The sequence below is a fragment of the Rousettus aegyptiacus genome, unplaced genomic scaffold (genome assembly GCF_014176215.1).
Source record: "Rousettus aegyptiacus isolate mRouAeg1 unplaced genomic scaffold, mRouAeg1.p scaffold_m13_p_6, whole genome shotgun sequence".
Lineage (NCBI taxonomy): Eukaryota > Metazoa > Chordata > Mammalia > Chiroptera > Pteropodidae > Rousettus > Rousettus aegyptiacus.
In genome coordinates this window covers 94,845,407-94,866,495 of record NW_023416309.1, presented here as the reverse complement: position 1 = coordinate 94,866,495, position 21,089 = coordinate 94,845,407, and the positions used below count along the sequence as shown (strand labels likewise).

Sequence of the window (21,089 nt, the reverse complement as noted above, 5' to 3'; positions counted from 1 at the left end):
ACCCTTGGCTCCTCTGTGTAGAATGGACTGGAGACGGCAGCCTGAAGCCAAGGATATCCCTCATGTGGCTGTTGAGAGATGAGGGCAGTGGGCATGAAGATCAAAGACCAAATTGAGAACTACTCAGGATGCAGAATTGAAGAGGTTGACAAGATTTGAGGATTGGCTGACCATTGAGGGAGGAGGGGTGTAGGATGACTGCAGGGCTTAGCTTGAGCATGGAGCCCTGGGGGTGGTGCCAGCAGTGATGAGGGAATGAGAGAGATGAGATCAGACTTGGAGGTGGTGAGCTGGAAGTGGAGGCAGGCCAGCCGGGGGAGATAATGTAAAAATCAACAATTAGCTACCACACTGTGATAGCTTAGGGGGGGGCCAAGCACTGTACTAAGCCCTTTTCTCAGATTGTCACCCTTGCAATAAAAATGAGGTAGATGTTCCTATTACCTCCCATCTGAAGAGGGAAAAACAGACTTAGAGGAATGAACGTGGTTCATTAAGAGCAAGTGGTGAGGTTGCACATGGGTCCAGCTCAAGTCTGTAGGAAGAGAGCTCCCCAGTGGCCCATCAATTTCTGCAGTCCCGGGTCTCCAAGGGGCTGTGGGAGATAGCATGTTGAACGACAGTCTTGAGACTGTGAATGAGGACAGAATAACCTTTAGTGGCTAAAGGTGTCCACGGAGATCTATAGGAGTTTTGGGGTGTCTGGCTATCTTCAGAATCTGCTGGCAGCCATGGGGTACTGGCTAGATTGTGGAGATCTGGGGGGGGATGACTCTGGGTAACAGCCTATCAGGGCTGTGTCTAGGGTCTTTATAGAGGACGTGGTTTGCCAGGCAATTGTTAAGATCTGGGTGGTAGGCTGGAGGTGGGGGATTGATTAAAAGCCCTATAGGAAGTAGGGAAATGATGGCTATGTAATGTCAGCATTTGGGGGTGGGGGCAGGTTCTGTAAGAGGGTATCTGCTAGGCTGTAGGACCTGGGAGGATCCCCTGTCCTAGTGACGTGTAAGTTTCTGGGAGTCGAGAAAACCTTCGTGATTTCCCTTCCATATGGTAAGTGTTGGGGTTGGAGAACACCTGCCCAAGCTCCTAAGATCTAGGCAGGTGATAAACAAGCCTCATTTAGGTCTGCCCAGAGCTACTTGACAACCCCAAATATGGACATACCTCATGGATGAGTCATATCTCAGGCCTGAGAAACAGCAAAGCTACACAACAACCCCAGCCCCACACCACATTTACTTAGGCTAGGACATGGGGCTGATATGGTGTGCAGGCCTCTCCCCTAACACACAGGACAGATGGGGGCAGCAGGACCCTACCTTGGATGCTCAGCCCATCAGAGCAGAAGCCCTCACCTCACTCCTATGTCTGCCTCCCCACCCACAGAGATCCACCACTTTGCTTCTTGGGACTTCTTGGCTAGGTTTCCTGAGCAGGGTCTCAGTGACCTCTAACTCTGGAGCCATAACCTGTGACCTTGTAGTTTGGTGGTCTCTGATCTTGGGATTCTGCCACTTGGATCTGTCTCCTAGAAGTGTTCCAAGGATGATCTACTTGGAGAAGATGTCTCGACAGGCATGGTCACCATGCTAGGTTTCCAGGTGCCCCTCAGGTTTCCTGGTGGCAGGACTTGGACAGGTTCTATATGGCCTTGAGGCAAAGAACTAGGATCCTTGAGAAGCTATGGGAAGCCAGAATTTGGCTTGACATGAGAGACTTATATAACAGAGCCATCAACAAGGGAGTGGCTGCCTCTAGAGTTGACTGCCACAGGGAGTTCTTATAGAAAGCACTTATCTTGGGTACTGTCAGAGACCCACCAAGGTGACCTTGAAGGCCCCTGATGTTGGAAAGGGGAATGTGAGAGTCTCCTTGGGGGCCAGGCTACTGAACACAAGTGCCTCAGTTCTCGCACATACACACCAGCACCCAGAACGAGGAGAGGCTGGTGCTAGGAATGGCCACAAACCTTGGCCCACTCCCCACTTCTCTCACTTCTCTGGGACTTCACCATGGCTTTTCCCTGAAACCCTGGCATCTGGACTCCTGGTCCCAAATGTATTAGAGCCAGTGAGTTAGCAACCAGACCGGCTGGCCCAGAACAAGGGATTCAAACTATTTAAGGCCTCTCCAGTGGCCCCTTGGAGAGATTCTCTAGGACAGCAGATTTTCTGGGACCCCGGGGACAAAACTACTGACATGTCACCTCTCACCCTCAGCTGCCACCTTCTGGAAACCTTAGATCCTTTGTGTACCTCCTATAGTGTGCTTTGTGAGAGGAGGGGCTGGGTATTCCCATCAGGTCAGAGGACTTCTCTGCCAAGGAACTTGGGCTTCACCTCACCATGTCTGACACATGCTCAAATTCTGTCAGAAGCTTGTAAAAAGAGGAATGCGATGCAGGTAGGGAACTATCTGGAAACTCCAGCCCTACCCAGCTGGAATGGGTAAAAAAGCATAGTGTTGGTGGGAACAATAGTAGCAGAAAGGGAGTGAGCCCGAACCTGGGACAGGGGATTTCCCTATAAAGATCCTCAGGAACAGAGTAGCACTGGCGGGAGACCACCACTGGGCACAGACTGGCATCCCGCCCCTCCCCCATCATCCTGCGAATCAAGAAACCAGGCAGCAAGGCTCTGGGGGCCGCTTTTATGGGGATGACCTGACAGAGGGCATGGTCCGTACAAAACCGGGAACAATACATACATATATATATTATATACAGAGACGCAGTCCTGCAGAGGGCGGGCAGAGGCGGCAACCAGCTCGAGAAACCGGAAGCGCCCCCGTGGTCCCGCCCACCTGGCCCCGCCCCTCCATCTGCCCGGGTGGAGGTGAAGCGCTGGGGCCTGGGCGCTGAGACAGCCAGCTCTTTCAGGGGGTCGGGAGACGTCTTGGGACAGGAAAAGGGGGGTGGGGTGGGCGAGAAATACTGATCGATGGCATGGTCTATTTACAGGGGACGAGAAGCCAAAACGGATGGGACAGGGTTGTCTGTTTAAAAAAATGAACAAAAAACCCAGGCTGGGGCAGGAGCATGAGGAAGGGACAAAATGAGAGATGGTTTCTGCAAGAGGAGGGGACCTGGGGGGGGGGGTCACACCTCCCTTGGTCCAAGCCCCAATTTGGGGTTAAAGTGGGAAGAGTCGATTTCACTTAGAAAGCAGGCTGTCAACAGGGCAGCCCTGGTCTCCAAAAAGATGAGTAGTAAAATTTTGCCCTCCAGTCAAAACATTGGAAAACTGAGTGGGTGTGGGTGTGGGTGGGTGAGGCTGAATCTCTGTGGTGTTAGTACAAGGCTTCCAGGTGTGGCCCTGGACAGGGCAGGGCAGGGCCTAGCTCTCAGTAAGAAATGTTCCCTTTGCCTGAAACCTAAAACCAGGGTTTCTGCAACCAGGCCCCCAAGCCCACATCCTCTCCTCCCTGACATTCCCAGTCTTGGCCAGGAAGCTCGACCCCAGAGGCCACAGAAGAGTTCCAAGAAGAGGTTATGGCTATTTGGCACCAGGGAATGGCGGGGGAGAGGGGAGGCACAAGGAGAAATTGAGGGCTGCTGCCCCCCTTTTCCTATTTTCACTCCCCTTTTCCCGAAGGATACAGGAGAAATCAGTGCAGGGCCAGGCCCAGCCTCCAGGCTTTGGGGTGGACTCTATCCCTCCTGGGAGAGGGGGGATGGGGATGGGAGGAGGTGTGGAGGCAACCCCTCCCAACAGGAGGGTCAGAATGCAACAGAGACAGCACAAAGATGGGGGAGGGAGAAGGGCTGAGAAGGTAGAATCTCAAGTCAAGAAGCCCAAGGGCCACCCAGGGGGACCCAGTGGGCAGGGAGCAGCCTCCAGGTGGTGAGATGCTGGGAGAGCCCCCAGCCCCGTTCCAGTCCAGAGACAAAGGCTGGAGGTTGTAAAGTCTGGCAGTTTGGTCTGCAAGTTCTTTTGTCCATCCACCACCCAGGCCAGCCCTTGGCATCCCTTGGCCTCTGTGTTTCAGCCCCATGGGGCACGAAGAAGGCCGTCCTTCCAGCCACCTCTGTCTGCCTGGGCCACCATAAGGGGGCCTGTAATATGGGCCCTCTGGTCCCTGAAGCTGGGGGAGGTGGGGTGGAGGGGTGGAGGAGTCGGGGCACCTGTCCCCAGGCTGGTAGGGGGTGGGGTGGAATATTGAGGACAGGGGAGAGAGGACAATGGGAGGGGATTCGGTCAAGGAATGATTCCTGTTAAGTAGAATTAGAATTCCTCAGTGTTTGCAGGTTTCCTTCCAGTTCTGAGATCTGAAAAACAAAGGGGAGAAGGAGTCAGGCCTGGGTACCAGGCATGGGCCCTGCCCCTTCTGTTCCACTGGTGGGGATATGACTCTGAGCTCTCAGCCAACAGCATGACTCCACCTCTCTCCCTCCAGGATCCACAGAGTGAGTGCTAGATGAGGGCTTACCTGCTGCTCCCTTCATACGGCCCTGCCCCCGGGGGACTTCTGGGCCTACCTTGTCCAAGAGCTTGTCCATCTCCTCCTTCCTAGCCAGCTCCGACTCCTCCAGAACCCGGCGCTGTGCAGTCTCCTTTTTTAGGAACTCGATCTCCCTGTAGATCAGTGGCGGACAGACAGTGGGTAAGGGTACATGGACTGGCTTCCAGCCAGGGAGTATCAGAGTTCTCAACCCTGTCGTCATCTCCACCTGAGCAGCTCTTCTCTCTCCCTGTTCTCAGGTCGGGGAGAGCCAGGTATCCCCAAAGCCTCTGGGGTCTTGCTGTGCTGGCTCTGGTGGCATCATTCTGGGCCTGGGTTCCTCCAACATCATGGGGCCCTCCAACTTCTGTGCTCCTCACCTCCCTACTCGGAAGTGTGGAGGGACTGCCACAAAAGGCCTTTCAATCCTTCTTGGGCCCAGGACTCCCTCCCCCCAGCCCCCTTGTTCACATACTTCTGCTGGTAGTCCTTGATGAGTCGCTTAGCCTTGCTGTACTTGCGCTCCAGGGCCTGGTACTGGGCCTGGGTCTCCCGTAGGTGCTCATCCACAGCCTGGCATAGGCTCTGGGCCTCGCCCCAGTAGCCCTCCAGCTTCTCCATGCGCTCCTTGTTCTCCTCCACACTCTGCTCCAGCTGGGCCTTCTCCACCCGCCACCGCCCCTTCTCCTGCTCTAGGGTCTGCAGCTGAGAGAGGAAGGAGCAGCCTGGGGTTGGCGAGGGCCAGAAGAAGTCCAGAAGCGCCCCCATTCTGCACTGGGGCCAGAGTCTCTGAATGATTCCTGCAGATATAGAGCCCAATGTGCCCCACCCCTACTACTAACTCCTTGGCTGACCCTGAGAACCAAAACTGGAGAGGGAAGAGGTGGGAGTTCTGAAGCTGAGGTACCAGTCAAAGTCCCTCACACTGTACCACACTGCTAAAAGGCAGGAGGCCCAGGTTAATCACTGACTAGCCCGGGTTAATCACTGTCAAGGCAACTTCTGTCTTAAGCCTCAGTCCTCTGATCTGTAAAATGGGAGTGATCCTGCCTTGCCAAGCTCACAAGGGCTACAGTGAGGCAGCAGATGTAAAAGAACTGGGCAGGTGAGGGTCACCACTGCCCTCTGTTCCCTCTGCAGCTCTAGCCCTACTGACTAGTCCCTGCTTCTGTGGCTTCTTGAACACTCCTGGCTCCTCTTCCAGCTCCTAGGCCACCCCAGTGCAGACCTCCCAGCCCCAACAGCTCAGTCCTAGAGCCTCTGTTCTTGCTATACTCACATCCCACACCCCCTCTGTGCACTCAGAACCCTGAGTCCCAAGCTCCAGCCCAACCTTGCTCCCAACTCCTCCCAGGCACCATGCCCCAAACCCGAACCCCACCCACACAAACTTATTCCTCCTTTCTTGTCTAGCCCACCATTGTTCAAAAGTGCCATCATCTCACTGCCACCCCAGCACTCAGCCTCAAGCCCCTGCCTGCTCCTCCAACCTTGCTAGCTGCAAACACCACTTGCTCTGTTCCCCAGCCACACGGGCCTTCCCACAGATCCTCAGACTTGCCAGGTTCCCTCCTGGCACAGCATTTGCTCGTGCTGTTCCCTCTGCCTGGAATGCTCCCATCTCCCCTCTCCCTTGCCTCGTCATTTCCCACTAGCTCACCCTTCAGCACTGCTCAGAGTGTCACTTTCCCCAAGAAGTCTCTGTGAGTCCCTCCAATGGCACAGCTCCCCCGACCCCCCAACCCAGATCAGATCCTGCTGCTCTAGGAGCTCAGTAACCCTGTTGTCTCCTATAGACTCCCATGTCGGTCTGTAATAATACATTCATTGATGTGCAGCCTCTAAGCTATACAAGAGCAAGAATCAAATCTGCTTTTGCCCATCGCAGGGACTGGAACAGTGCCAGTCACCTAGAAGGCACCTGAGAGATGTTTATAGATCGAAAGCATGAACAGACCTCTGACTTGTCCTTCCCCTTCATGCTGTGCATCCGCCCAGGTACATGGCCTGTCATCTCGACCTCAGCAATACAGCTCCAACCCGATCCTCCCTTCCATACCTTCTGCCATTCTCTGCACAGCCCTGGCTGGCCCCCACCAGGATACCACTGGTGCCTCTAAGTTTGCTGGCCTCCAAGTCCCGCCCACCCACCCTCATGCCCTCCCACTTTATAGGCAGTGTGACCTTTCCTCATATGCCTCCCATGTGGCTACAGGTACATGGCAAAAGTCCTTAGGGGAGAGTCAGGACGCTGCAGCTGCAGCCCACCCCGGCAAGCCAGCTCTGCTCCCACTTTCCACCCACAGGAACGGCTGCCACAGTGCACAGGCCTTCCGGAGCCAGCCTCCAAGCTCAAGTTTGTCTCCTGCCATCAAAGCCTTTCCCCTGCCTCAGTCATCTAAATCTGCCCTTCTCCTGAGGCTCAGCTTCACTCTCTCCTCTCTCCATGCATGGCGGGTATAAACCCACGTGTGGGTGTACTGTCCGCATGACCCCCGTGTAGCCTGCCTCTCCCCACCAGACGGGAAGCCCCATGCGAGTTGGGACTGCTAGTGTGTAGGCCCCGCAAAGGCCGAATGCAGACTTTTAATATGAAGTCTGTGCATCTCCATGCCTGTAGGAGCGCTGGCACCCAATGTGCTCGTGTGGGTGTCTGAGCATGGTACATGTGTGTGATCGCGTATGTCATATGTGTGTCATCATCTGCTAGCATCGGCATCAGCACCTCTGTGAGAAGGCACATGTCCTGTGACACTCTTCTTGCGCGATGGCCATGTCTGTGGCCTCACAGCAAAGCAATGCAGAGGGGACCTGCATACCTGAGCTGATGCACCCAGGTGTAATGGGTCTAGCGTCTGTGTTCTGTCTGCATAGAATGGGTGTCCGGGTGTCTGGGTGGGTAGCTCTGTGGGTACTGTGTGCCTGGGGTCCAGGCTGGCATCTGCCTGTGTATCTTTGGGCAGTTTGCATTTATTGCTAGACCTGCATGTAGAAGACACGTGTGGGACAATATGAACGTGAAGACATCTAGAGTGTAATTTAGCGTGCTTTAGTATAATAACTAATAGCTCAACTTTTATTGAGCACCTATGATGTGTCAGACACTGTGCTAAGGACTTTCCATGTGTTATCTCATTTAATCCTTACAATGATCCTACGGTGTTGGCACTCTTATTATCCCATTTTAAGGTTCAGAGACTGATGCACAGAGCAGCAAGTGAATGGTGGAGCAGATGGGTCCAGAACTCAAGCTCATAACACTACCCCCTCCCTTGCCTCAAAGTAGCTTGTTCTGTACGTGCCTGTGGGTGATGGGTGTTAGTGTATGTAGGTGTGAGGATGGGGGATTGTCCCCTCAGCCCTCAGACCACATCCATGCCGCACTCCAAACACATTGCTCACCTTTCTTTTCAGCTGCTGGATCTCGGCCTCAGTCACAGCATGCTTGATCTGGAGCTGTAGGGGAGAGGGGCAGGTGCTTAATCCCGGCTGCAGCAGGCAGTGTTACGGGGCGGGCCGCTGGCCTGCCTTTGCCCTCCACCACCCCAAAGACCTGCTCCTCCCACCTCCTTGAACTTGTGCACCAGCTTCTCAGGCTCCATGTCCACAGGGGACAAAGCATCCTCATTCTCTGCCAGCTCGAACACCTCGATGGCCATCTCACTACCCGGGAACGTGGGGCTCAGCTCCTCATCCTCGTCAGTGGCATACTCTCCTGTCTGTGAAGGAGATAGAAGGCCATGCATCTTGCCCATCCCCGCCTCCCTCAGGCCTGACGACCAGGCAGGGCTTAGACTGGCAGCAGTCTGCCCATGTCACACTGGGAGCTAGCCCCTCAGGAGTACGGTTCATGCCTCCCCCATCAGACTGGGGGCCATATCAGAGGCATGGTTTGTGTCTTTCCCTGAAGCTGTGGGTAGTTCTACTATAAGACTGAGAGCCCTGAAGGAACAGCCTGTACGTCACCCCTCACACTATGGGTCCCCTGAGATTAGGGGCTATGCTTCCCCGTCAGAGTGAAAGCTCTTTGAATAACTGTGTTTTCCTTGTAGGACCAGGAAGGGTCTCTGAAGCCAGAGGTTGTGACTCCTCTAACAGACTCGAAATTCCTGGAGGGACGAGTCTGCATCACGTCCCTCAGACTGGGGGCTCCCCGGGGATAGGGAATGGTGCTCTTGGCTTCTTTAAAAGGCTTGGGAGAGGGGCAGAGGCAGAGGATGACTGTAAAGCTCCATCCAGCCACCAGGGGGCAATAACACCAGCAGCCAGGCAGGAGTCCCTACCTCCTCGTCATCCTCCCCGTACTGGGCGTATCTCTGCTCCATCATCTCCCGTTGCCATCGCTCCTGTTCCAGGGTCTGCTGAATTAGCTGGGCCACCTCGCTCTGCTCCCCTGGCCGCTCTCGGCCAATCATAAACCTGCAGGGGCACCAGTGTCATCCCCTTCGCCTCTGTCCCCCTTTGCCACCATCCTCTCTGGTGCTCCTCTCTCCACACCCAGGCTCTCCCAGGGGAGGTGAAATGAGAGGGCTGAGTCCAGAGGCTGTAGAACGTTAATAATGAATGGGGGAAGCGGGGGGCCCTTATTGGGTTTCCTTCCCAGGAGAGGCAGAGCCCCACTAGCCTTCCTGGCCAGTTTTCGGGGAGGGGTGTTGTTAGGGATAGGGGACATGTGTTCAAGAGCTGCCAATGCAGGGGCTCTGACCCCACCACGTGGGAGAAAACAAGGCAGAGGATGGCAAAGCTGACACACCCTGGCAGGATTGGGGCTCTGGAGGGGTGTCTCGTGTCTGCTCCAGGCTGTGAGCTTCAGGAAGGGGCGGGATGATGGTGACTGAAGATTAGGATGGAGAGGAAATAGTGGACTTCCAGGCACCAGCCCCTCCTCTCCGTGGCCACCCACATCCTGTTTCTCTCTCCCACCCTTTCCTGGGGGCAGTACCCCTCTTGGAGGGGGCAGGAAGTGTTCCCTGAACATTATGCCAGGGAGATACACAGGGAGCTTCTAACAACATCCTTAATTGACAGGACAAAGGAGGAGAGTGCTCCGAGGATTATACAGGACAGGTGAGGAGGAAGGGACAAAATGCCCAGTAGGTGACCCCAATTTGGATGTTATTCTCCCCGTACACCTTGGTTCTTCAATGAATGAGTTGGGACAGGCAAGGGAAAGGAGAACGAGATCAACAGGCCAGTTTGGAGACTGAATGCTGTTGACCAGCAGCGGTCAGGGCCCTGGGAGAGGAAGGCAAGCATGGGGCGTAGGATGTGGGCACAGCAATTCCTTTGGGCAGGGAGGCAGTAGGACGTCCTTTGTAAGTTGGGCCACCCAGAACCTTAACTGAGTGTGAGCAAATGGGCAGAATGTCTGGATGCAGACCAAGTCTCCTGCCTGCTCCCACCCCCCACCCGCCCCACCCTCTCGGCCCTCACCGCACACGGCCCTTGGTATTCCGGAGCACGGAGGCTGCAAAGCTCTGGGTCACTCCCACCAGACTGGTTCCATCCACCTCTACCAAGAGATCATTCACCTGGATCCTAGGGGAAGTGACATTGGTTAGGGGGGACATGACAGGAACTACAGAGCTGGGGTGGAGATGGCCCCTCTCCCATCAGAAACTCGAGGCTCAGTCCCCACAGGGACCTGGGACTTTGTCTACCTGCATAAAATGTATATGAGGCCTGAGGATCAGTTATCGGCCAGACCCACCAGTGGGCAGTGAGACCCAGGCAAGCAAAGCACACATAGCAGTGTGACATCCACAGCGCACGTCACTGCCATGCACACTGACGTAGGCCCACAGCCCTCTTCCATGTACACGTCTGCGTAGATGTGAGTCTGAAGATTTCCTCCCAAATGCCTGAGACCCACATAACGTACACTCTTGTATTCACACTCTGTCCCACAGGGTCATCTCACCCTGATACAAGGGCATAGCCTCCAACACATTCCAGCTGCGGTGCTGGAAGCCCTTGTCCTCCACACAAGAAGGAGAGAGATGGGGGAGGTCCAGCCTGGCCTGCTGAGGGGAGTGAAGGAGTAGGGAGACCCATGGTCACCTCCTTCCTCCACTCTCACCTCCCTGAAAGCTCCAGGTCTTCTCTTAGGGCTCCCATGCAGAAATGGGAGAAACAGCCTATTTTAAAGAGCTCACCCCACACATCCCACATGTGGGCACGAGCTCCTGGACACTCTCACCTGCACACACACTTCCCAAACTACTAATAGGCAACCATGGGACAGGCTCTAGAAAGTCCAAATGAGGAGGGTAAGTGAAAGAGAAGGGACGGCATCTTCTTTTTCTCGCATCCCTTCCACCCCCGCCCCACCAATGCCACCTGGGCTGCAGCAGGCAGAAGCAACCCCATCTCTACCCAAAGTCACCCAGCCCTCACAGGGACACCCACTCACCTGTGGCACATGGAAGGGGTCTGGGTTTGAAGGTATCACCACAAGGCATCCCTGATATCAACCTCTGACTCTCAACAACCCTAGGGTGCCCCAAAGCCCATCTCCTTCCCCATTGCAATGCACACACAGTGGAGCAGCCCACAGAGGGGTCACTGGACTCCAGGAGGCCTCAGATGACAAACACGGGTGCACACGCACACACACAAACAAGGAGCAGCTTCCTGTCTAGGCACACCCCCACCAGTCTTTGTAGCCACACCACACACCTGAATCCCCTTTGCTCTCTAGGCTTCAGCTATAGCTGTCTGCTTTGGTCCCCTGCCTGTAATATTTCTTAAGCCTAGCTAACTTCTGCTCATCTTTCAGGCATCAGCTCCAACATCACTTCCTCCAGGAAGCCTTCCCTGATACCCAGAGAGCTCAAGCCTTCCTTTCTATGCCTTTGTGGCGCCCTGTACTTTCCCACCATTTCACCATTTTCTGTGTGTCTGTTGGAGTATCTATCTGCTCTACCACACCACAAGCTTCCCACGTGCTCTCTGCCCTCATCACTGCCTCCCCACAGCCTGGCACCACCCCTACGAAAGTCAGGGACTAGATATTTGCTGAATGAAGAAAAGAATGCTTGAATGAACTCTACCAGGCACACAGCCTCCACGCCTATGCTCTCCCTACCACAAGCCAATGACATACCCCAAACCAGCCTGTCCTCAGCCCCCCTAGAACACAAGCGCTGGGAAAGCAGGGGTTCCGTCTGTCTTGTTCCCTGCTATGACCTCAGGCATGGACCAGCACCTTGCACAGTAGTGCTCCACAAACCTCGGAGCCCCTCACAGGTAGTGGCCTGTCCCAGAGATGACAGCTGGTGGGGAAGGGGGGGCCGGTACCTGCCATCTCGATGGGCTGCGCCGCCCTCTGTCACAGTCTTGACGAAGATGCCCAGCTTCTCCAGGCCCATGTCCGCCCCGGCCCCCATGCCAATGATGCTGATGCCCAGGCCCTCGGCGTCTGTGGAGGAGAGGGCGGTGAGAGGACGGTGGGGTGGTGAGAGAGGCTGGTGGCGTGTGTGGAGGTAGTGAAGGGGGGGACAAGGAGCTGTAGCCTGGGTCTTGCAGGAGACAGAGTGAGAGATCCACCCCATCTGTAGCCTTCACTCTGGGGCACAGCCCCACCTCAGGAACAGTTCCCATGCTTGGGGGTGTCCCACAACTGGGGAAGGGATGAGGTTCTGTCCACCCTGTCTTTGCCAAGCCAAATTGGGTGTTCTTGGGTGACTAACTGCTCTCTGCCCAAAGAACTGATGGCCAGCAGAGACTGCTGAGGGTGGCCTGGATGGATGGGCCAGAGACTACGGTGTATGTAGGTGAGGGTGTGTGGAGGGGTTAGGGAGGGGGTGGGATGGGGGGTGGCAATGGACTCAGTCTTCTCCCTTTCTAAGCAGTCTTATCCATACTCACAGCCTCAGTGACCTAAGGCCTCCTGCTCTTCTCTCCTGTGAGGCCCATGCCCCTCTCCACAGCTGCCCCTGCTGGTCCCATAGGCTTCTGACATCCAAACTCATCTTCCCCCACAAACAGTCTCTTCCTATCCATCATTTCTTCATGGGGCCTAGGAGTCACCTGGATTCCTCCCTTCCCTTCACGACCTTTTCCCAAGCCAAACAGCCACCAGAGACTGACGATTCTGCCCCCTAACCCATCTCTTAAGTCCACCCACTTCTCATATGACCATAACCTTGGTGATCTCTCCCCATCTACTTAGGACTCCACATCACAGTTTGGTGAGGTCTTTCTAGATCCCTTTCCCACACCTTGTGATGGCTTCCATCTTAGAAAAAAGATAGTGTCCTTCACATGGTCTCCAAGGCCTCGCTTGCACACCCTTCTTCCCCTCATTGTTCAAATCCAGCCAAGCCTGTCTTCTCTCTTTCCCGAACACTCCTCCCCTGAACTCCTCCTCTTCAGACTCAACTGAAGTATCACTTCCTTGGGGAACCCCCCATCCTCTGAATCCGGTCAGGTCTGTAAAATGCTGTTTAGTGGCCTTTCCCGTCCCTCCCCAGCACCTGTTACAGTACATAAGGAGTTAGTTAGACATTACTGTTCCATCAATGTCTGCTGTCCCCTTTGGTCTCCCAGGATGCAGCCCACAGTGCCCTCAGGAACCTGGCACCAGACTAGCAGTGGGAGCTTGGGGCTGGACTGGGGTCCATGTGGCTGTGGGGTCATGACAAGGGCCCGGGGCAGACGCTGGCACCAGAGAGGAGCCCCGCATGGCCTGGGCCTGGCCTCTCACCCTTCTCCAGCTCCACAGGGAACAGCTCCAACCTCTCCACCCGCTTCTCCAGCTCGTATTCAGCGGAGGCCGCCATGGGATCCACATCCTCGTTGCGACGATCATAGTCCTCATTAGAGTAGGTGCTGAACACCTGAGGAGAGGACCACTTGTCAGAGGGACCAGCAGGAGGGCAAGGGCAGAACTAGTGTGGGGAGGCCAAGAGGGCAGGCTATGCTACCCACCGATGTTCCCCTCTTACCACGGGCTTCCTCCAACCCCCAGACAGGCCAAGATATGGCCTCCCCCAGCCCTGCGATGACCCCAGCTTGGAGTGAAGGCCCTTCTACTTCTGGAGACCATGAGGCAAAAATGAAAGGGCTGCCGCCTTGTCCAATCCATGCTGTTATTCTCTCCTGCAGCCCCAATGGCATAAGCATGGGCTGCTGCAGAAGGAAAGGAAGACCCATACAGGAGAAACTGTCAGATTCAGGAATCCAGCTCCCCAGGTCAGAAAGAGACCAACTGACAGGAGCAGAGAGAAAGTGAGAGATGAAGACCCAGAGAGCCAGACAGGCAAGGGTGGACACGAACACAGACACAGACAGCAGGATAGCGGAAGGAACAGGCTGAGCAGAAGAGGGGAAGAGGAGGAGGGGAGAAAGAATGGAGACGCTGGAGGATGCCAGATGGGGAGAGAGGGGGGGATCTGGTGTGAGATGCAGGGAGGGGGAGGGGAACAGGAGAGATAGGGATGGAGAGGCAGAGGGGCACCCAGGACACAGCTGACCTGAACCTGGAGTTGAGGCCAGGGTAGGGGAGGAAGGCAGGAAGGACCATGTTCACCCCAGCGGAGGAAGGGAAGGCCCTCCACCTTAGGTGCCCCTCAGGTGGTAGGAGTGGGGGAGAATGCCAGGCCCAGGTGGCCTTGTCCGCATGGCCAGGCCTCGGTCTCCCTGCAGCATCACAGCTCTCTGAGGTTGGCCCCTATCCCCAGTGCACTGTGCCCTGGTGAGACAAGGGTCTGGAGGAGGTGGCAGTCTCTCTGACACTGTCCGCAGTGAAACCAGCATCCATGGGGACACTGAGCTCTGCCTGGTTGTCCCATGTGCCCCTGTGCTGTCTCCCTCTTTTCCTGTCTCTCAGCAAAAAGGGGGATTCCCAGCCTTACTTTCCTCCAAAGAACAGAGAAGATAGGCCAGGGGATCTGTGGTAAAGCCCAATTCTAGGTCCAGGCAGGGGTGCCCCCAGTGGGAGGTTAATGAGTACCATGTGGGGTACCATGATGTGTTTGTGCTTCATTGCCTGCAGTGACAGGATGGCATCACTTGGAGCCAAGTGGGGGCAAGGAAGGGTGGGAGCAGCTCTGTCAGATGGCTGAGCCTGAGGCCTAAGGAGCTAGAGCGGGACACTGTGTCCCCAGAGGCCCCTGCCAGGGCCCCCTTTCCTCCAGGAACAGGCCCCACAGGCACCTGGCAGGCAGCAGCACTCTTGGGTCCCAGCCTTTGTTTGGGCTCCTCCATGTCCTCTCTCCGCCAGCAGAGGCTCACTCCCAGGGCGGTGCTCACAGGATTAAAAGCACAGCTGGGGGTAGGGGGCTATGTGACCACTTAACTCATTGCCCTCAATTTCACAGCATCAGAGAAACTCGAGCTCAGGAGGCTCTTAAAGCTCATTGTCAATAGTGCAGTGGTTGGACTGCTCTCCTGACATTTGGCCAGCAGGCTCCAAGTCCCCTGGAAGGATGGTCACCCGGTCTGCAAGATGCCAGGTCCACTATCTGTGTTAGCCAGGATAAGGCTGTATCCAGCTAAGCTCTGGTGGGGCAGTCACTTGTGACTTTGTCCCCATTGCACATGTGCCCCAACTCTAGGTCAGGAGCTGGTGTGAACCTGGATCCGACGAACTGGCTTTAGCTCACTTTTGCATCTGAGTCCCCTGACCCTCTCCTCTGCTCCAACAGATAGGGACAGATAGGGTCCCTTCATCCCTCAGGCTTTGTGGTGGCCGGAGTCGCCAAACCCCTCCCCCCATGCATGTGTGCACATGCGTACACACACACACACACACACACACACACACACACACACAGAGTGACCTCCAAAACACCCTCACAGCCTGTCCTGGGTTTTGCCCTCCCCTTGTTTCTTGGCCTGTTAAATCCTGCTCCCTGCAGGATTGAAACCCAGGCCTCAGGCTCAGAGACCCCAGACCACCCATTGCCCACCACTTTCTGCTCAGCCTATCAGAGGGCCCTGGGCCCAGTTCCCCTGCCCCAGGTGACAATCTAGAATTGGACTCTGTGTCTTCAGCAGAAGCCTCCATAAAGGCAACAATTGGGTCATCAGCGGGATGCAAGGCCCTTAGTATCAGTGAAGGGTGGGGGCAGGGAAAGGGAAAAAAAATGGAGACCCACTGTCCAGGGCAGGGAGGAAGAAATCCTCGGCAAGGTCAAAAGTCAGACACAACAAGGCAGCACCACATGCCACTGGCTCCCACACTCCAGCCAGCAACAGCCACCAGGGAGTCGGGGAGCACTGCTCCAAATCATGAGCTATTTTTTACCCCAAAATCAGGGTAAGGTGTCAAATATAGACAGACAGAGGCCCAGGACTGAAAGACCAAACTCTGAGGGGATCAGGTGGTTCTGAGAACTGGTGGTTGGTGGGGTAGGTGGGCGTCCTGCCTCCTTCAGTGGTCCTACCCACTTCTTCAGCATCCCAAGAAACACCATAAGCCTCAGCTCCCTCCAGGATCCCATTGCTTCAGGAGGGGAGAAGGCTTAGGAAAGCAGCTATAAGGTTGTAGCTGGGGAAGGGGCTGGCCTGGCTGGAGTAGCACTTTATAGGCCTCTTGATAGGAGGTGGGAGAGGGACAGAGGTTAAGATACTCAGGGGCCAGTGAGAGGAAGATTGGGCAGCTTCAGTGTTCAGGAGTAGTTATGGAAACTGAGAGCAAATAGATGAGGGGTTTGGCTAGGGAGGAGTAAAGGCAGGATCCCGGCCAAGGAAAGTCCAGGGGCCTGGCACCCCTATTCAGTGGACCTGGCGCTGGGCACCACTGAGCCTGGAGTGGTGAGAAAGGGCCATCTAGGCTGAATGTGGTAGCCAAGAATGGAGAGTGGAAGGTAGTGAGGGGGGTGGCCTGGGCTCTTCAGTCTCCTCAGGGGATGCCCCTGCCTGCCCACTAGCACTGTTCTGAGGATCTCAGGGTACTGGCACAACCCACAAATCAATTACCAAGAGTAATGGTGGGAATGGGAGGGTGGCAAACTGAGAACTCAAAAATGGGGCAGCTCCCACCCCTCTTTCAGGGCACCCAGATGATGTGGCAAGAGCAGTTGGGGCCTGCCAAGGCCATGGGAGTCTGTCCTATTGAGCAGCCAAAAGCAAAGGCATGCAGGCTACTGCCAGGTCTCTGGTGGGGGAGGTTCCCATCTGGTTTTCTCCCGGCCCTGCTGAAGCCCTGGCCCCCTCAAAGGCCACACAAAGTGCCTGCTCTCTGTAAAACGCAACACCTCTACCTGGCCTGCACAGACCTCAGGAGCAGGGCCCCAGCACCTGCCTTCCCCAGAGCCCAGTCACATGGCCCCAGGCCAGCTCACCCTCAAAGAACTGCTTCCCTCTTTCACTTCTGCAAAGTTGGGGTGGGGGCTACAGGCAGGGTGGAGGAAGGGCTACGGTTCCCTGCACCTCGGTTCCCTGCACCTTCGTTTTGGCAAGTTCCTGGCTCCTCCCTCCCACACTGTGTGCAGCACCTATATAGGGGGAAAGCTGGGGGTGTCTCTGAGCTCCCCTGACCTCTCCCACTCAGAGTTGGGTAAGGAGCAATGTGGGAAGGATCTCCTGAGCACACGGGGACACACATACACACCCACCCACCCGTCTCACCACCTCTGGTAGAAGAATGTCTGGGAAAGAAAAAGCAGGTGTCCCAGGACCCGTAGGTCGGGTGGGTGCGGCCTGATCGCTGGGCGGGGCAGCACGCAGAGGAACCTGAGGGCAGGTCGGGGCAGGCCACTGCGGGCTCTGGACTGAAAATCGTCCCCTTCTGACAGACAGCTGGAACTCCCCTACGTCCCCCTCAAGGTGCTAACTTCTCCGAAGGGGGCTGGGTAGCAGGGTCTGACTCAGCCTGCCAAACCTGCAGGCGGGCGGGCGAGGCGGGGGCGACAGCGTGCACGTGGCAGGGGCGGCGCAGGGCAGGGAGGGGGGCTCACTTACTTGGATGGGCGCCGTGCTAAAATGAATCTTCCGGCTCGGGGCCGGGTCTTCTTCCTCCGAGAGCCCCGGGATCTCCACGCACCCCGACTCGGGCTCGTAGGGGGGCTCCCCATCCTCCTCCTCATCTTCATCGTCCTCTTCCAGGGCACTGCCCCCAGAGTCCTCCCCTAGACCACTGTAGGCGCTCACGTCCACCAAGTCTGCTTCTGAGAAGTCCTCCTTCTTGGACTCATCCGCCTCCTCCGGGGCCACGTCCGGGGCCCGGCCATTGCCCATCCCTCTCTCGGGCGCTGCCACGGTCGCCGCCTCCTCCTCGAGAGCGAGAGCCGTTTGGGTCTTCTGCTCCTCTGGTGCGGGGCTGCCTGTGGTTGCCAAGGTGCTGCCATTCTCCAGGGCCGCGTGGACCGTCACCTCAGCCTGGATCACCTCCCCTGGCGCCGCCTCAGCCTCTGACTCTCCGCTCTCCTCCACCTCCACGGGCTTAATCTTGCGCACCTCCCGGGGCTTGGGGGGCGGCCGGGCAGGGGCCACTCGATGCTGCGGGGGCTGCTGCCCTCCCGGGCCGCGCTCTTTCTCGGCTGCGGCATCCCCCGACGGGGCGGGCGGGGGCGGTGGCGGCTGGAACACCCGGGACCGCTTACTGACCAGCTTCGAGTTGACCTGGGGGGCCCCAGCGGCCGCGGCCCTGGGGAGCCCAGGCCCGCGGTGGAGGCCGGTCCTCGAGTCGGCCTTCTCAAACACAGCGCTGAGCTGGCTAACGGTGGGCGACACGGCGTCGGCGTCCAGCTTGTCCAGCGCCTCGGTGCTGCCGTTGAAGCGCACCACGACGTCCAGCTTCCGGTCCTGCAGGCCAGCGCGCTCCTGCCTCAGCAGCCGCCGCGCCGCCGCCTCCTTGTCGCCGCCCGCGGCCGTCGGGACGCTCCGTTCGAACAGCTTCCGCGTCTCCTGCAGCCGGGACGGCGGGTGCGGCGGCGGCGCGGGCTGCGCGGAGGGCGCGGGCTTGGAGTCGAAGCGGCTCACGCGCTCGGACACGCTTGTGCCTAGCTTGAGCAGGGCGCTGTGGTCCACGTTCTCGTTCAGGCTGCTGGCCCTCGGCAGCGACAGGCGCACGCCGCGCTCGGGCGCCCGCGGGGCCTCCGTGGGGCCCGCGCCGCCGCCCGCCTCGCCCGGCGGCCCCGCCGTGGTGCCCATCTGCAAGAACATACTTTTGATGCGGTGGACGTTGGAGCCATATTTCTTGTGGTGGGCCGCCTTGGGTGCCTCGTCCGGCCCAGGAGCGTCGGGCGGCTTCAGCGCCTGGATGCCCGCCTCGTAGGCGCTGCGGTGCGGGGAGGCGCTCCGGAGGGGACCCCCGGGCCCCCGCGGCTCCGTCTTCATCATGGTGGGGGGAGCTGGGTTCGCATACCCCCGCTTCCCGCTCCCCCCCTCCAACCGGCGGCTGGCCAAGTCTGGACCACCTTCCTCTCCCTCCAAAAAAAGAAACCCCGAAAGGCCTTTAATAAGCTCCCACCAAAACCAAGCTGCCAAAGACAGTTAACCCTGCTTTAAAAAAAAAAAAAAAAAAAAGGGAAAAAAATCTCCGAGCGCCCTGTGTGGGTCGCCTCCCCCAATTAAGCTGCCGAAGACAGCCGGCCCCGCTTCTAAAGCCCGAGCGGCCTAGTCTGGTTCCCCCACACCCAATTAGAAAAGCGGTGGCGGGCCGGTGGGACCGCGCGCCCTGACCGTGAAACAGCGGCAGAGGCGCCGGTTCACATCGTCCGAGGCGGTGTCAGCGGGGATGGCAGCCCGGGCGCCCCCCACTCCGGCCGGGGACCTCGGCTCTCGGGGGGCCCAGCACCCCGGCGCCCATGGCTGCTCGGCTGGCCCGGGCCGTTCCGCCGCCGCGCTACCCTCCCTCCCTCCCTCCCCCCCGCGCCCCGAGCCTCGGTCTTTCTCTGGCTCTGCCCGAGCGGCGGCTGCCGGAGACCGAGCGGCTGCCCTTCTCGCCGCCGCCGCTGGGGAACTGGCACCTCTGGGTCCTAGAGGGATCGGATTTCCGGGGCCGGCGTCTGTGAGCCCTCCCCTTCCCCTCCACCCGAATGTATCTCCTCCCGGTCCCTCGCCGACAGCCTTCCGCTGACCCCAGATCCTGGCCTGTCCTCTTCAGTGTTCCCATCCCAACCTTTAATTGCGGCTTATCACAGTCCTCGTATCGGCATCCGCACTGAATAATGAAGGGAGGCAATCCAGCCTCAGTGGTCTCAGTGAGGGGCGGCGGGGCGGGAGGGGGGCTCTCCATCCCAAATGTGCAGGGAGGTTAGTGAGGAGGAGCAAAGGATCATTTCCCTCACGGTCCTTCCAGCTACCTAGCACGATTCAAGGCCATCAGCATCGAAATCGCTTGGCACTTTTAAATTTGTTCGCATTCAGATTTCTGGGTCCTCCTCAAACTTTGTGAAGCAGAATCTCAGGGGCTGGGCCCAGGAATCTGCATTTTAACAATTTCCCACAGGAAAACTTTTGCACCCATCCTCTAAGATGTGAAACCTTGGCCCTCTGTTGCTAGCCTTGTGGGGGAGGAGGAAGGGGACTGGAGAAAGGAGTCCATCCTCATCACCCAAACTGGCCTTTGCCCTTTGAAAGTCTGAAGAGTGTATCCTATCACCTGCATGCTCTGCACCCAGGCTGAAAGGGAGGGGGCAAAAATGCCTATCTTCATGCCTCTGCTAGGGCACTCTTGCCTCTCAAATAGGAAGAAGAGTTTTGGATCAGGCCTTGGGCGAAAGTTTCACCAGTGAGAGCTCTATCTTGATCCTCTGAAAGGATCCTGGCCACTGTATGTGTGTATAGAAGAAAGGGTGAAGGATGACATTGACCTATATACATCCTCTGTCTTGGCAGCCCTGAAAGCTCTTTTGATACTACCCCCATCCCTCACTTACACAAGGGGCCTGGGGTGCTTTCTACCCCTCCCCACCAGCCAGGGCTGGGAGTGGAGGTCTACCCTCTAGAAAGGTGGTCCCCAACCCCCGGGCCACTGACCGGTACCGGTCCATGGCCTGTTAGGAACCAGGACACACAGCAGGAGGTGAGTGGCTGGCAAGGGAGGGAAGCTTCTTCATCTGTATTTGCAGCCGCTCCCCATCACTAGCATCACTGCCTCAGCTCCACCTCAGATCACCAGGTATTAGGTTCGCACAGGAGTACCAGTTCCTAGTGCCAAAAATGTTGAGGACCGCTACTCGAGACCAATAATAGATGTATTGCTTCACTCCACAGATCACAGAAAATGATGAACATTGTGGGTCCTAGGACCCAGAGAACAACTCAGGCACAAAGCCTCCCCCCCCCCCCACACTCCCAGCTGCTTCCTGCATCTCAGGCCTTCCTGCGGCCTCTGCCTCCTCCCCCTCCCTCTTCCTTTCCATCCTCTTCCTCTTCTTCCCAATTTTCCACCCTCTTCCCCCCTTACCTAGAAGGGTTGTCAAAGGGAAATCTCCCACCCCTCCACTATAGGGGCGTGTGTGGGTTTTGTGGGATATAAACCAGTCAGCACGTGCAAAAGAGCGTGGGGGGATGGGGTGTGGGAAGCCGCCTGGGAACCCTGAATATTGGGACAGGGAGGGGCCAGGAACTACTGGACTGGATCCTGAGGCTGGCCAGCCTGAGGCTAAGTGAGAGGGAAGATCTGGGTTCTGAGCTGAAGCCGGAAATAAACCCAGACCTTAGGCTTTCCAAGGCCACCTGCATCTTCTTTG

The 21,089-nt window shown here is 57.1% G+C and overlaps 1 protein-coding gene across 1 annotated transcript; it reads right to left on the bottom strand.

The window, feature by feature from the left end:
* Positions 1–2,636: 2,636 nt before the first annotated feature.
* On the bottom strand, positions 2,637–19,243 carry PPP1R9B (protein phosphatase 1 regulatory subunit 9B). The gene is made up of 10 exons (XM_016158466.2): positions 17,353–19,243; positions 13,151–13,283; positions 11,743–11,863; positions 9,877–9,981; positions 8,727–8,862; positions 8,010–8,162; positions 7,846–7,899; positions 4,919–5,148; positions 4,481–4,577; positions 2,637–4,270 (listed from the first exon to the last, which is right to left on the bottom strand). Exons 1-10 carry the CDS (start codon positions 18,730–18,732, stop codon positions 4,217–4,219), a joined length of 2,463 nt encoding a protein of 820 aa, XP_016013952.2. The 5' UTR covers positions 18,733–19,243; the 3' UTR covers positions 2,637–4,216.
* Between the last annotated feature and the right edge of the window lie 1,846 nt (positions 19,244–21,089).

What these genes read in the sequence shown, in the direction of transcription:
- PPP1R9B (XM_016158466.2), bottom strand. Translation starts at nt 18,732, where the DNA reads ATGATGAAGACGGAGCCGCGGGGGCCCGGGGGTCCCCTCCGGAGCGCC. An exon ending in GCAGCCCATCGAGATGGCAG is followed by an intron (nt 9,982 to 11,742) that starts GTACCGGCCCCC and finishes CACTTCCCCTAG; the next exon opens with GATCCAGGTGAATGATCTCT. An exon ending in ACGGGGAGGATGACGAGGAG is followed by an intron (nt 8,163 to 8,726) that starts GTAGGGACTCCT and finishes TCTCCTTCACAG; the next exon opens with ACAGGAGAGTATGCCACTGA.